We start from the raw sequence: 14,050 nt of genomic DNA on the forward strand, positions 1-14,050 counted from the left end.
ACACATAAGAAGGCAGCAAATACATGTGTTCCCATATCTAGACGACTGGCTAATCAAGGCCCATTCGTTAATAGAGTGCTCAAATCACACAAATCATATCATACAAACCCTCTTCAAACTAGGGTTCACCGTCAATTTCACAAAATCCAAAATTCTGCCGCGCAAGGTACAACAATACCTGGGAGCCATAATAGACACATCAAAAGGAGTAGCCACTCCAAGTCCACAAAGAATTCGAAATTTCAACACCATCATACAACGCATGTATCCAACACAAAGGATACAAGCAAGGATGGTACTACAACTCCTAGGCATGATGTCTTCATGCATAGCCATTGTCCCAAACGCAAGACTGCACATGAGGCCCTTACAACAGTGCCTAGCATCACAATGGTCACAAGCACAGGGTCACCTTCTAGATCTGGTGTTAATAGACCGCCAAACTTACCTCTCGCTTCTGTGGTGGAACAACATAAATTTTAACAAAGGGCGGCCTTTCCAAGACCCAGTGCCACAATACGTAATAACAACAGATGCTTCCATGACAGGGTGGGGAGCACACCTCGATCAACACAGCCTACAAGGACAATGGAACGTACATCAAACAAAACTGCATATAAATCACCTAGAACTTCTAGCAGTTTTTCAAGCACTAAAAGCTTTCCAACCAATAATAGTTCACAAATACATTCTCGTCAAAACAGACAACATGACAACAGTGTATTATCTAAACAAGCAAGGGGGGACGCACTCCACGCAGTTAAGCCTGCTAGCACAAAAGATTTGGCGTTGGCCAATTCACAACCAAATTCGCCTAATAGCACAATTTATACCAGGGATCCAAAATCAACTCGCAGACAATCTCTCTCGAGATCACCAACAGGTCCACGAATGGGAAATTCACCCCCAAATTCTGAACACTTATTTCAAACTCTGGGGAACACCTCAGATAGACTTGTTTGCGACAAAGGAGAACGCAAAATGCCAAAACTTCGCATCCAGATACCCACACAAACAGTCCCAAGGCAATGCCCTATGGATGAACTGGTCAGGGATATTTGCTTACGCTTTTCCTCCTCTCCCTCTCCTTCCTTACCTGGTAAACAAACTCAGTCAAAACAAACTCAAACTCATATTAATAGCACCAACTTGGGCAAGGCAACCCTGGTACACAACGCTGCTAGACCTATCAGTAGTACCCTGCATCAAATTGCCCAACAGGCCAGATCTGTTGACACAGCACAACCAAAAGATCAGACACCCAGATCCAGCATCGCTGAATCTAGCAATCTGGCTCCTGAAATCCTAGAATTCGGGCACTTACAACTTACCCAAGAATGTATGGAAGTCATAAAACAAGCCAGAAGGCCATCCACCAGGCACTGCTATGCAAGTAAATGGAAGAGGTTTGTTTGCTACTGCCATATTAATCAAATACAACCATTACACACAACTCCAGAACATGTAGTGGGTTACTTGCTTCACTTACAAAAATCTAACCTGGCTTTCTCTTCCATTAAAATACACCTTGCAGCAATATCTGCATACCTGCAGACTACCTATTCAACTTCCCTATATAAGATACCAGTCATTAAAGCATTCATGGAGGGCCTTAGGAGAATTATACCACCAAGAACACCACCTGTTCCTTCATGGAACCTAAATGTTGTCCTAACTAGACTTATGGGTCCACCCTTTGAACCCATGCACTCCTGCGAAATACAGTTCCTAACCTGGAAGGTGGCATTTCTCATCGCCATTACTTCCCTAAGAAGAGTAAGCGAGATTCAGGCGTTTACAATACAGGAACCTTTTATACAACTACACAAGAATAAGGTCGTCCTAAGGACCAATCCTAAATTTTTGCCAAAGGTTATTTCACCGTTCCATCTAAATCAAACAGTGGAACTTCCAGTGTTCTTTCCACAGCCAGATACCGTAGCTGAAAGGGCACTACATACATTAGATGTCAAAAGAGCATTGATGTATTACATTGACAGAACAAAAAACATCAGAAAGACTAAACAACTATTTATTGCATTTCAAAAACCTCATGCAGGAAACCCAATATCAAAACAAGGTATAGCCAGATGGATAGTTAAATGCATCCAAATCTGCTACCTTAAAGCTAAACGACAGCTGCCCATTACACCAAGGGCACACTCAACCAGAAAGAAAGGTGCTACCATGGCCTTTCTAGGAAACATCCCAATGCAAGAAATATGTAAGGCAGCCACATGGTCTACGCCTCACACATTCACCAAGCACTACTGTGTAGACGTGTTATCCGCACAACAAGCCACAGTAGGTCAAGCCGTATTAAGAACATTATTTCAGACTACTTCCACTCCTACAGGCTGATCCACCGCTTTTGGGGAGTTAACTGCTTACTAGTCTATGCAAAACATGCGTATCTACAGCGACAGATGCCATCGAACTGAAAATGTCCCTTACCCAGTGTACATCTGTTCGTGGCATCAGTCGCAGTAGATTCGCATGTGCCCACCCGCCTCCCCGGGAGCCTGTAGCAGTTTGGAAGTTACCTTCAACTATTTATATATGTATCATCTCAACCTTAAATAGGTGCATACTTAGTCACTCCATTGCATGGGCACTATTACTACAATTCAACTCCTACCTCACCCTCTGCGGGGAAAAACAATCGAAGATGGAGTCGACGCCCATGCGCAATGGAGACAAAAGGAGGAGTCACTCGGTCCCGTGACTCGAAAGACTTCTTCGAAGAAAAACAACTTGTAACACTCCGGCCCAACACCAGATGGCGAGCTATTGCAAAACATGCGAATCTACTGCGACTGATGCCACGAACAGATGTACACTGGGTAAGTGACATTTTCATTATGTGTGCTGTCCTCTTGTTTGGTTGAGCCATATCGGTTAAAATTATATATCAAAATGTTATGTTATGTTATGTTGTAAAGAACCAAAAGAGTAAAAAAGCTGCAATTGGTCAAATAGCGCCCCTTACATGCGCCGCTCTTTTCTATTTCCATTTGTGTTTTACAAACATTTTAAAGACGATCTATGAGGGAAGGGAGGACAGGCTTACTAAAGATATTGTTCTTTTTTTGCAAATTTTCAAATTGAGCGTCTGTGATTATCTTCTACCTCTGTTAGCTTCAGATGATTGAGGGAGGATTTAAAAGCGTTTGAAACTGATGGGGTGTATTCTAAAGCTGATGTCGATGCACTGCGCATCCTGTGCAGACTCAAAAATTAAACCTCATGGCATTGTTAGTATGCAAGAGCGATGTGATTGGCGTTTTAGTGCAGGTGTTGCTTTATTGAGGACATGATCTCATAATATATAGTCAACTGAATTCCCTCTTTACCACTGTGTGTAGGAGAAGGTCCGAGGCTTAGAATCGGAGCTGCAAGCTGTCAGTCAAAGTAAAATGATGCTTGAGAAGGAGCTGCAGGAAGTCATTTCACTCACTAGCCAGGAGCTTGAGGAGTATAGAGAAAAAGTACTCGAACTCGAGGACGAGGTAACTGCATGTGTCTTCATCTCTGACAGTCGCTGTTAATCTATTCTTACCTGTTCCATCTTTGTTCTCTCTTTTGACTGCAATTCTTGCAGTCTTTTATTCTCACTTCCCACTTTTTCTACTCTTAGTCTGATGTTTTTCATCCAGTCTGTGTATAGAAGTCTGCAGTGTTCTTCCAATTTCTCCACTATGTCTCATTTACATTTGACAGTGGGAGATTTCCTTGTATGCTCTTCAAAGTACTTGGTGTTTTCCAGCTGCTTATATGTTATAATAATAATGATGGTTGATGGTGTATGCCTCTTTCTGAGAGCTCCCTGTTTTGAGAAAGCAAAGCAACTGATTCACTGGAAGAGAACAGTGTTTGTCAACAGTGAGAGAGGCATAGCTAATACATCACATCATCTCCTACAAATACTTTTATTGAAATAGTGGACTGTCCTGTAAAGCAAGGGTCGTGTTTAAGGTCACTGGGGATGTTTGTACCACATACATCTTCAGAATACATCAGATTTGAAAACTGGTGCAGAATACATTCAAAAACTGTTGTTTTTCTGTACAGAGATGCACCTTTGTCACCGTTTACACTATCAACTTCTAATTAAAATAAATTATTTCATGACTTTAATTAACTTTCCCCTGTCTCTTTCCTATTTGTGTGCTACCATATGATTGAACGTTGCAGCTCCAGGAATCGAGAGGGTTTCGGCGTAAGATAAAGCGCCTGGAAGAAATGAATAAGAAGCTCACGCTGGAGCTAGAGCATGAGAAGGGGAAGCTGATGGGTCTTGGCCAGGCCAACACTGCCTTGCGGGAGCACAACAACATCCTGGAGACCGCGCTGGCAAAGAGGGAGGCAGACTTGGTGCAGCTCAACCTTCAGGTATTCAAGCGGCTGTTGTCAGTGTGGATGAATATACAAACGTAGGCAGAGTGAGTGCTCCCACCCATCATTTGGCTGTTACGTAAGAGCAAGACTCAACTGTAAACAAGTAACACTTAAAGTGCGTGGTGCTTATTGCTTGCTTAATTGATGATCCCAGCGTTCTAGGGGACATTAATTGGTGGTGGGTGATTTATAAGCAAAATCAGCAATTTTTGTTCAGTTTCTAGAAATTCTTTATTGAAGTTCAAAAGCTGAACTATTGCCAAAAACAAGATCGAATAAATACCTGTAAAGTGGATTTGTAGAAATAAAACACCATTTGGTTGTTCAAAAACAGAGTTGAAACCTAATAAAAAAAGAATACTGTGAAAGGTAGATATAGCAATTTTAATTTCATAATGTAGCTATATTTTGGATGTGGTGAAAGACAACAGGAGAAATGACTTTTCTAAACAACTCTCCACAAATTCTGAACTGCAGAGTTATACAGGTGGGAAGTCTCTTATTTGACCGTTAGCTATTGCTTTCCATTGAATTAGTGCATTGATTTAGCTTCACTGTCACCTACCATTTAGGGCTCACTTTCTGCAATGTCTGTGAGGCACTCCTATACAGTATCATCTCTTCACACATCAGTCACCATATGTACACAGTTAATATATGTGGGAAACAACATCCAGTAACAATTTCCCTGAACCTAATTCCACACTTCATGTAATTACACATAGTGTTCTGTGGACTGCTGTTATAATTATTTACATTTGCAATTCTCATGTTGTGTGTGTGTGTATATATAACTGGCTTTTCTGAGCTTATTGTCCCATATCTTACAACTTTTTCTACATCTGCATTTGCTAAAAACAATTAACCTTATAGAAGAAAATCCAATTTGGAAGTCATAGAATTGCGAATTGATGTAGAGGATTTCTGATGCATAGAACTGGAATTGGGGAAATTTTATGTTTGCAAATGTGATTTGCTCACACAGAGGGTTCCGCCAGTATATTAGAATTTCCATGTAGGCAGATTTGTTCTGAGCAAGGTTTTCTGGGCATTTGTGGGTGAGCAAAGGTTGGTGAACACGAACAAACCCTCACTTTTATGAGTACTCACTAGACATCCGCAAGTAGTTTCTAAGACAAGTACAATTGTATGTTGTGTATTTCTCTCGGGTGATGAAAGGACATGTATTGAAATGGTGATGGATCACTTTCTTATTCAATGAGGCTGTACCGGAAAGACATACTCCGCAAGGAACAGTGTTTAACACTTGGAAAAAAAAACCAAGAAATGTGTTTGCATGGCAAATGCACTTTTATGTTAGCTTTCCATATGCGGAAATGTACACCTGTTAACATTTCACTGTACATGAATGGGCACACATTGAGTATCTGTTGCTTAGGAAAATACCCACAAGTACCCCGGGAGTTCCACAAAAGTTAGCAATATACTCCAAACATAGGTGCGAGACTACAGAAATAAAATTCCAACTTTTTGACCTTGAAGTTTTATGATTTGGACCCAAAGTGTTTTCCATCATTTGGGTGGTTCAGGTGTCGAATGATGTGTGTGCACTAAAACGTAGGACAAAAGGAATTTAAAAGAAATCCTTATTGAATTTTCAAAGATTCACTTTGTTGGATCTGTGTGGAACTGACTCATTGCTTTGGAATGAGAAGCATACGCAGTGTGTCTGTGCTGTCTTCCTGTACACTGGTGACTTGTTCTGCTGTACTTTCACCCGGCCACAGGTGCAGGCTGTTCTAAAGCGCAAAGAGGAGGAAGATCAACAGATGAAGCAACTCGTGCAGACCTTGCAGAAGGCCCTGGAGAAGGAGAAACGACAGGTTCACCAGCTCCGTGAGCAGGTATTGAGCTTGTTGGTGTTGGGACAATCTATTATTATAATGACAAATATTCACGCTAACAAGTTGAATGAATGGAATACTTAAAAATCTCTAACGGTGCTAGATAATTGGGTCTGAATCCCCCTAAACACCACAGCCAGTGCAGCTTGCTGTTTTTCAGCCATTTTCCGCACATCCCAAGCACCTCATTCAGGTGAATGCTCTAGATCTGTCTTTGCTGCTGACTCGTATTAGTAATGCACATCTCAGTAAGCCTTTGTCCAAGCTGCTTCCTCAAGTAAGCACGGTATTACTCTGAACAACAATTTATGCAGCCAACTCAGGGAAGTGCTCTATAACTTTAAAAACCTCAGTCCAAAGAGTGAATTCAAGTTACTTCTCTAGTGCATCCCTCCTTCAATTCAGGGGTTTTACACCTTTTGCGTTGGTTTGGTCTAGTAAGCACAACAAATCTGTGATCTGGGAGGATGGGTTAAACGTTTGTGGAGACCTTTGCAGCGGGTATTTTTGGATATAGATAATACTAGTGGTTCACAGAAGTCTCCAAAATGGGAATGTGTCTAAAACATTGGCATTGTGTGTAATTTCTCTTGAACAACTGCTTCTAGTGGAAAGTTCTAGCACTCCTTGTTCTGAGTTCACAGTGCTCTAATCATCTTTTTTTAATTTTTATTTTTTTATCTTTGGCTATTCCGTAACCATATATATGAACTGATGGTTGAACATCCTCAGCTGCGTTTTCTGTAGCTGTATTTTCTTTCAGCAAAAACGAGAACCCATTGCAAAGGCTAGGTCACTTTCAGTGATATCAGTTCTAGTTTTGGTTTCTCTAAAACTACGCACAAGCTGATGCTTCTTATATTGCTCGTGTTTTTATCTGTGCGTCATCGTTTGTCATTTGTTGATAGTGACAGAGCGACAAGATGTCCATGCTAGAGCTTGGAAGGAGATGTTTTGGAACATGTTATCTGACAGCACTGTAGTGATTGTCAGACCACTTTCAGAATGTTTTGGTTCGCAGAAGAAACTGTTTGTGCCCCTTATTATGCTTGTATAGATTTAATGTCAAACAAGCAAAGCGGGGATCCCACCCTGCATCTTACTGCCCTTAAAAGAATGGCAACAAGACTAGCTACTGGGGTTGAGAGTTACTTGTGTGAAAGAGACCTCATAGCCTAAGAGCTCCTCCAAAGGATAAACATATTTGTGTATAATACATTTACATTCTTTGTTTAGTTTTTCTGGATGATAGTCAAAGAAGAGAGACAAGAATTTACAGCTGTCATTGAGATTGTTAGATGGTTTCTATGGGAGGAAAAATAGATTGAGAAATTTGTGCACAGTGCCTTGGATATTTATAAAGAAACATCCTTTCTATCCATGCAGCTAATACAAAACTAAATTGCTTCTAGATGTGAGGCGGCAACAGGCAAAGTCATCCTGGTCTGAAGGGGTTTACTTGTGCTGGACCTGTCACATCCCTGAAGTAAAGGGAGGTGGGGAACCCTCTGACATAAACAGCAGTCAGTTCCATAGCTCAAGGCCAAAACAGCAGGCTTTTTTCCGTGGCTCACACTTAAGGATGTGTGGGGTGTGGTTTTAATTTGTTACACAGAGACCAGTGGTGTAGCAAAGCCCCCACTGGCCCTGAGGTGCGGGGGCCCAGAGCTCCAGGGGTCCCATTAAAATAACAGCACCTGGCATGAGTCCAGTGGGTCCCCCCATATGTTCTTTGCAGGTAGGGCCCCTCCAGTTTTGTTACGCCACTGACAAAGACGAACGGCTTTGAGACCGTAGAGGAGACTGGATGGGGAGGAGTGCAAGTTGAGGGGCAATGGCGGAGTCTATACCATTTCATTACCCAAGGAGCTACAGAAAGTATGTTTTTGGTTCTAAAGTTTGATGTTTATTGCCGTAGAGAGGTGATTTTTCTCAGGCCTTTTGAGTGCCCTCTGGTGTTGGGTGAACTACAAACCTATGAAGGTTTTCTGAGAGGTACAGCTTTGTATGTGAGATAGGAGCTTTAAATTAAATACTGGTATCCATTGGTAGCCAGTGACACAATTTTGTAAGCCGAGTTCTCCGATAGGCGTCATTTTAGATTGTGTTACTCTGCATGGACAATGTTGGCAAAATCTCAGTATGAAAGCACATATTCTTGTAGACCCAATTGAAATTTGGCTTGTGAGAAAGTATGATTTAATCCCCACGAGGGTGTATCTGATTATTTTGAAAGGCAGCCCATCTCTTCAATATGCAATGTGTCTCGCAGGTAACATGAAAGAATTAGTTTACTACTTGGTATTGAATGTAGATGGTGTTTAGCATTATACTTTCTGTACCATAACTTTACGCTCTTGTAGAGTACAAAAGCGGTGTCACTTTAAATTTCTCTTTCCCAAACACGGGCCTCTTTTCTGTAAGACCACTTTTCCTGTGTCTACTGTTACATCCCTTTAGTTCCCATTCTATAGCTGGTGCAAAGCTATTCAAATGTCACAGTGAGGTTTTCTGGACAAGTAAAAAAGCTTTAAACCAAACTCAAACTAGCCCTTTACTTCCCTGTACCTTAGCCACCGTGTCAGCCCTCCTTGAATTACTCAACACCCCACTATGCGCTAAAGAGTTGTGTACCAATTTCACTTCTCCCTCCATGAACACATTTTTATCTGGAGGGACTTTCTAATACCATGATTGGTTACCATTGTTGAATCCTTTCCATACTCCCTTCTTGGCTCCTTTCCTGCCACCCAAGGAGGCCTGGAGGCCCGTGGGCCTTCGGACAGATGGAGACACCGAGTATGAGGATGTTTGGCCCCATGAGCAAACTATGTGAGGGGCTTGGGAGAACATGAACGCAGTGAAGTGCTTAGGGCATGTGGACAGCGAGCGTGAGGAGCGTTGGGCACATGGACAGGGTGAGGATCTTGGCACATAGACAGAGCTTGTGCAAAGCTTTAAGTACATAGAAGTACAATGAGTTGCTTGGGAGCAATCAGTAGACCATTAGATTGAACCTAGGCCACATGCACAAGTAGCATGATTGACCTTGGGCAAACAGTGGGGTCCTTGGTACTAATGGGCAGACTGCAAAACCAGGGTACATATGCAAACAACGTGAAGAGCCTTTGAACTCCTGGACTGAGGCTGGCTTCTGTCCAGATCGACGGACACCACTGATTCAGCTAGGGCTGTTGAAGAACTTTGGACTATACAGGGCAAGAGTCATGCAATAGAACAGATCCTCCTTGATCTTTCCGCAATCTTTGATACAGTAGGCCATAGTATTTTGTTTCTCGTTGTGGGGCGTTGGATAGTCTGGGAGCTGCCGTATCATGGTTATCCTGTTTCGTGGACCAGGTGCACTTATTGCAGCTTGCTCCATTTCACTTTGAGTTTTCTGCTAGCTGCAGAATTCAACAGGGTTTCTTCTTGTCAACCACTTTATTTATTTAGTATTAACGTGCATCTTCTTGGATTCATTTTGAAGAGCTTAGTTACTCATCATACTGCTATGACAGTGATCCACAGATTATCTTGTGTGTCAACCTAGTCATTTTATGTTAATGTTTACATTGCACTGTGCATACTGCAGAGCAGCGTATAGGTGCCTAGGTAAGATAGAATATACCTATCAGATTGCAAGTGATAGTTTCCCCAAATATCAAGAAACCGATAGGAGTTGGTGGCAAGGCTGAACCATTCTACTCAGCCAGGACTACAGAATGAACCACTCTGTTCAGCCAGGACTGCAGAACAGGTCCCAATTATCACTGGTGTTCTGGTTCCTCTGTAGTGATAGCTTTCCTTTTCTGCATCTTCTTCAGCCAATGTTTCAGAACATGTTCCAGTTCCCACTGGTCTACTGGTTAAAGAGGTACCTGTACTTTATATCACTGAAACCACAGGAGGTCAGTGTGTCTAACGCTTGAGAGGCACTTCCAGTTACTTGATAAAACTGGAAAGGTGGCCATGCCTCAGAATTCTTGGTCAGGCAGATGCAGTAGGCAGGTCTGCTCCCCTGAGCTTCTCTAAGGAGCTGGAGAAGGGACATCTTTCTTTTAGTGGGCATTAGCTAGTAATTTGTAATAAGTCTTAACTTTATTCCAAAGAATTTCCACAGTCACCCCAGCTCTCTTTTGCAGCATGTCCTCTAAGTTAACTGCAAATCCGTCCCAGAAATCTCTTCTATGAGTCCTTCATATTGTCAGAACGACTCTGTTTCTATGTGGAGTTCTCTGCCTTCCCAGGGAGAGCCTGTTAAAATGGCATACCTCCAACTCTCTCACTTTGAAAACCAGCCCTTGATGGTTTTGGCCTGAGTCCTTTCTTGGGGTTCGTGGAGGCAGGCTGGCTGGAAACATGCCACCTTCAACAAGAACATTTTTATCTAAGCCGGCTACATAGGTGTTTTTGTAGTGACCATCTACTGTCCCTGGTCACTCCGGGCCCCTAACATTCCAAGATAACTCTCCAGTAATTAAGTCCTCTCCGCCTTCCTGCCCTTTGTTTTTCGAGGAGTGCTATCTCGTAGTTTAGGCATCAGAGATGGTAAAGTTAATTACTGTCACTGGAAGTAGGATGGCCTAGCAGAACTGGTTTAATCACTTTCCAGGCTTCAGGCCAAACGGACATCTTTTTATAAAGTCATCCTTGAAATATGTTTATAACAAAATCTAAATTCTCCTTTGAATTATTTTTTGATAAATGTTGCAACAGTGTGTGAATGTTCTCTAGCTGCTCTCTAAGCAGATCTAGGGTAAATGGCTTATTCACAATTAGCCTTTTACGTAGGGAAGACTACCACTGCTTATGGAGTGAAATTGCATTTGATATTGCCCTGGAGGGATAGATCAGTCTCAAGAGTTGCCATGCCACACCTGCATGATTATGCTCCCATGTGGTTTGGTCTGCAAGACACTGCTTAGGGTTGTCTTAGCTAATGTTTTCTGTCTACTTATAACAGTTAATTTTGGTTAGGCCTGGCTGGATTTTCTGTCTCCAGTCATCCAGGGCAGCAGTGACAGAGAGGGCATGCTTTTAAAGTCTGTGTGTGTGCTGTGTAAATCAGCACTACAGCCCAAGTGATATCTGGCCCTTATGTCATCGGTGAATGTTGTATGCCATATTACTCTGACAGTATTAAAGATTAAGAAATGCCAAACAGAATTAACTTTAGTTCCATGCTTAAGGGTGTCAGGGCACAAGCGCTGGATAGTTTATCCATCTCTCAGTGCCAGAAGCCAAAGTACTAGCAAATCTGACTGAAATAAAACCACCACATTCCAACACCCACCCAGAGCTTCTGTCTGGTGAGGTAGTCTGCAGAGGTGGTCTTTGCCCCTTACAGCGTCACCCGACTACTGCACCCCAGCTTTCTTTCAGACAAGGTTTTGCTCTAAATCTCCGCCCAGCCTGCAGACTCTCCTTGAACCCAAGTACTCCAGCTTCTCTTCGTCGTCTGGAATTGTCACTATCCCCCCTCATGTTTTTACATGAATGTGTGCAAGACTCTACTCCAACAACTTTGATAGCCGTGAGCTGCCTGACACCAATCACAGAGCAAACCAACTTATGCCAAGTGCTGACATCATCTCTGGGCAACTTTAGAAAACTTGCAAAATATATATAAGTACAAAACGTGTGGGTGGAAATGAGGCTTGCAGACAAAGGCACATTACGATAACGTCTGGGTTTGTTTGTAGGTAGCTGCAGCGAAGGCTGAAGCAGCACATAACCGCCGCCACTACCGAGCAGCGGCACTCGAGCTGAGCGAGGTGAAGAAAGAACTACAGGCAAAGGAGCAGCTGGTCCAGGCCCTCCAGGCGGAGGCCGACAAGCTACAGTAAGTGAATGGGGCTCATGGGGACGGCGTGTGGGAGTGGGGGGCCATAGCGGACATGCGTTCAAGAAGCTTTTGCTTCTCTTGTCACTGCTGTTTTTCCTGCTTGATTTTGTTGGAGGCACTTGCCTTATATAAATACTTTTTATTCCTTAGCAAAATAATTAAGGATATTCCTTAGAACCGCTCTGAAGTGAAACTGCCTTGCACTGTACTTGGATTTCTAATAATGTTTATTATTACATATTTTTTGTACTATACACCCAGCTTCTAGACTTGTCTTTGCATCTCTTTGAAGTCTGTTGGAAATCACCATGGGGTAAAGTAATTGCATAGAAGTATGGCAGTACCAACAAATGGTCTCTTCTGCATGGGGGGGTCTTGCTGGGTGATTGGAAAGTGGCGTCTTGTGACTCTTTAAGCCCTAAGCACACAGAATTCTATCATATTCACTTGTGAACTACACGGGTTCTATCATTTCAAGGAAGTTCTATACAGAGTATGCAGAAAAAGAAGGGTTGTGCTGAAAAGTGTAAATAACATTTACTAAGAAACGGGCATTAATCACAGTTATGTCACAGGATTTTCCAAACAGTGTCCGTCTCTCACCTTTGGTAACGTGGCTTGGGCAGCAAATCCATGCTGTAGTGGAAAGCGCGTTTGTGGTTTTGCCGCAGGTTACACAACAGATGACTCAAAATAAATAATTTTGAAGTCCAATCCATGTTTAGATAAGATCAAGTTTTTATTGATTATTCTGGATCAAAAATGACACAAAAGGATTGAGTTATTACTCAGCCAGAGCTGCTTAAAAGAAACAAAGAGTGTTGCGAGTCATGTATTCAAAACAGGGGAAATGGTAACTTGATTGAAATACAGTGTCGCCTTGATTCATTGTTGAACCTGTATTCAGGTTGCTAGTTTTACTTGTTGGGCCTTGCGCAAGCGAAGCACTAAAGAGTCAAAACTTCTGCATCCTTTGTTTTGTTTTTTAAATATCTGAGTTTTGTTTCATTTGCCAAGTGAAGGAAAAACAAGCCTGCAAAATGCAGGGAACTAGTACCCGACCCATCTGCTTTTTTTCATTGGTGAAGTATGCATACTGAAAGCTGAACAAATCAAGTGCGGAAGGTGTTGAGGGCTCACTCCATCTTCCCTTGGTGTGTTCCTGCAGTTCTAGTTTGGGGGTGGTATTTTGCTGTCATATTTACCCCTCCCAGACAGCAGGATGAATTAACTTAAGTGCACCTTACTGAAAAATAGTCACTGTACTTTATGTCAGAATTATTTCACAAAAAGGGTTAACAAAAATTCATGTATAAATTCGGACCCTTGTGCAGAAAAACATTTTAGTATGCAAACCAAATTAAACCTACACAGAAATAATAACTCGTGGCAATAAGCATATTATATGTTAGCGCATAAGGCTGCAATTTGAAGAGCCAGCCTTGAAACCAAGACGTTTGTTATAATAGAAGAGACCCATTTATTTACGTTCACATATCATAACTTCTTATTCAGTAACCCTTTTATTGGTTTGTTTACTCTTGAAGTACTAAGTTACATTTATGAGGATTTAGTTACCCTTTGGTGCTAGCTACCTGGTCCATCAAATCGTGGCAGGTAAGTCACAGGACAGACATCTGTGTGGCTTTTTTAGCCAGGTACAACAATGTCAAAGAACACAGCAAAAACCCAGGAACCAGATGTGCAGTGTAAGTGGGAAAGCTGCAGGAAACGGGCAAAGTAAGGGAAATTCTCAATTATTTAGACAATATCTGTGGGCGTATAAAGTGGCTAGAAAACCCCATTTACTGCCCTGTGCCCAGGTAGCTGTCAACAACTTTAGGCCTTTTTCACAAAATGCACTTTGTAGTACTACAAAATGTAAGTTTTACCTATACTTCTGCTTGCAGAGTCATCTGCCCGACTGCGGAGTCTTTGC

At 42.2% G+C, this 14,050-nt stretch overlaps 1 protein-coding gene across 2 annotated transcripts in view; it reads left to right on the forward strand.

The window, feature by feature from the left end:
- GOLGA3 (golgin A3) overlaps positions 1-14,050 on the forward strand; it is a 133,123-nt gene that overhangs the window by 97,964 nt on the left and 21,109 nt on the right. For both annotated transcript variants that reach the window (XM_069215266.1, XM_069215265.1), the window contains 4 exons: positions 3,366-3,509; positions 4,195-4,392; positions 6,147-6,263; positions 11,969-12,108. In XM_069215266.1, the coding sequence (XP_069071367.1) occupies positions 3,366-3,509; positions 4,195-4,392; positions 6,147-6,263; positions 11,969-12,108 (599 nt within the window). The remainder of the gene's footprint in view (positions 1-3,365; positions 3,510-4,194; positions 4,393-6,146; positions 6,264-11,968; positions 12,109-14,050) is intronic.

This window comes from Pleurodeles waltl, chromosome 11 (assembly GCF_031143425.1).
Source record: "Pleurodeles waltl isolate 20211129_DDA chromosome 11, aPleWal1.hap1.20221129, whole genome shotgun sequence".
Lineage (NCBI taxonomy): Eukaryota > Metazoa > Chordata > Amphibia > Caudata > Salamandridae > Pleurodeles > Pleurodeles waltl.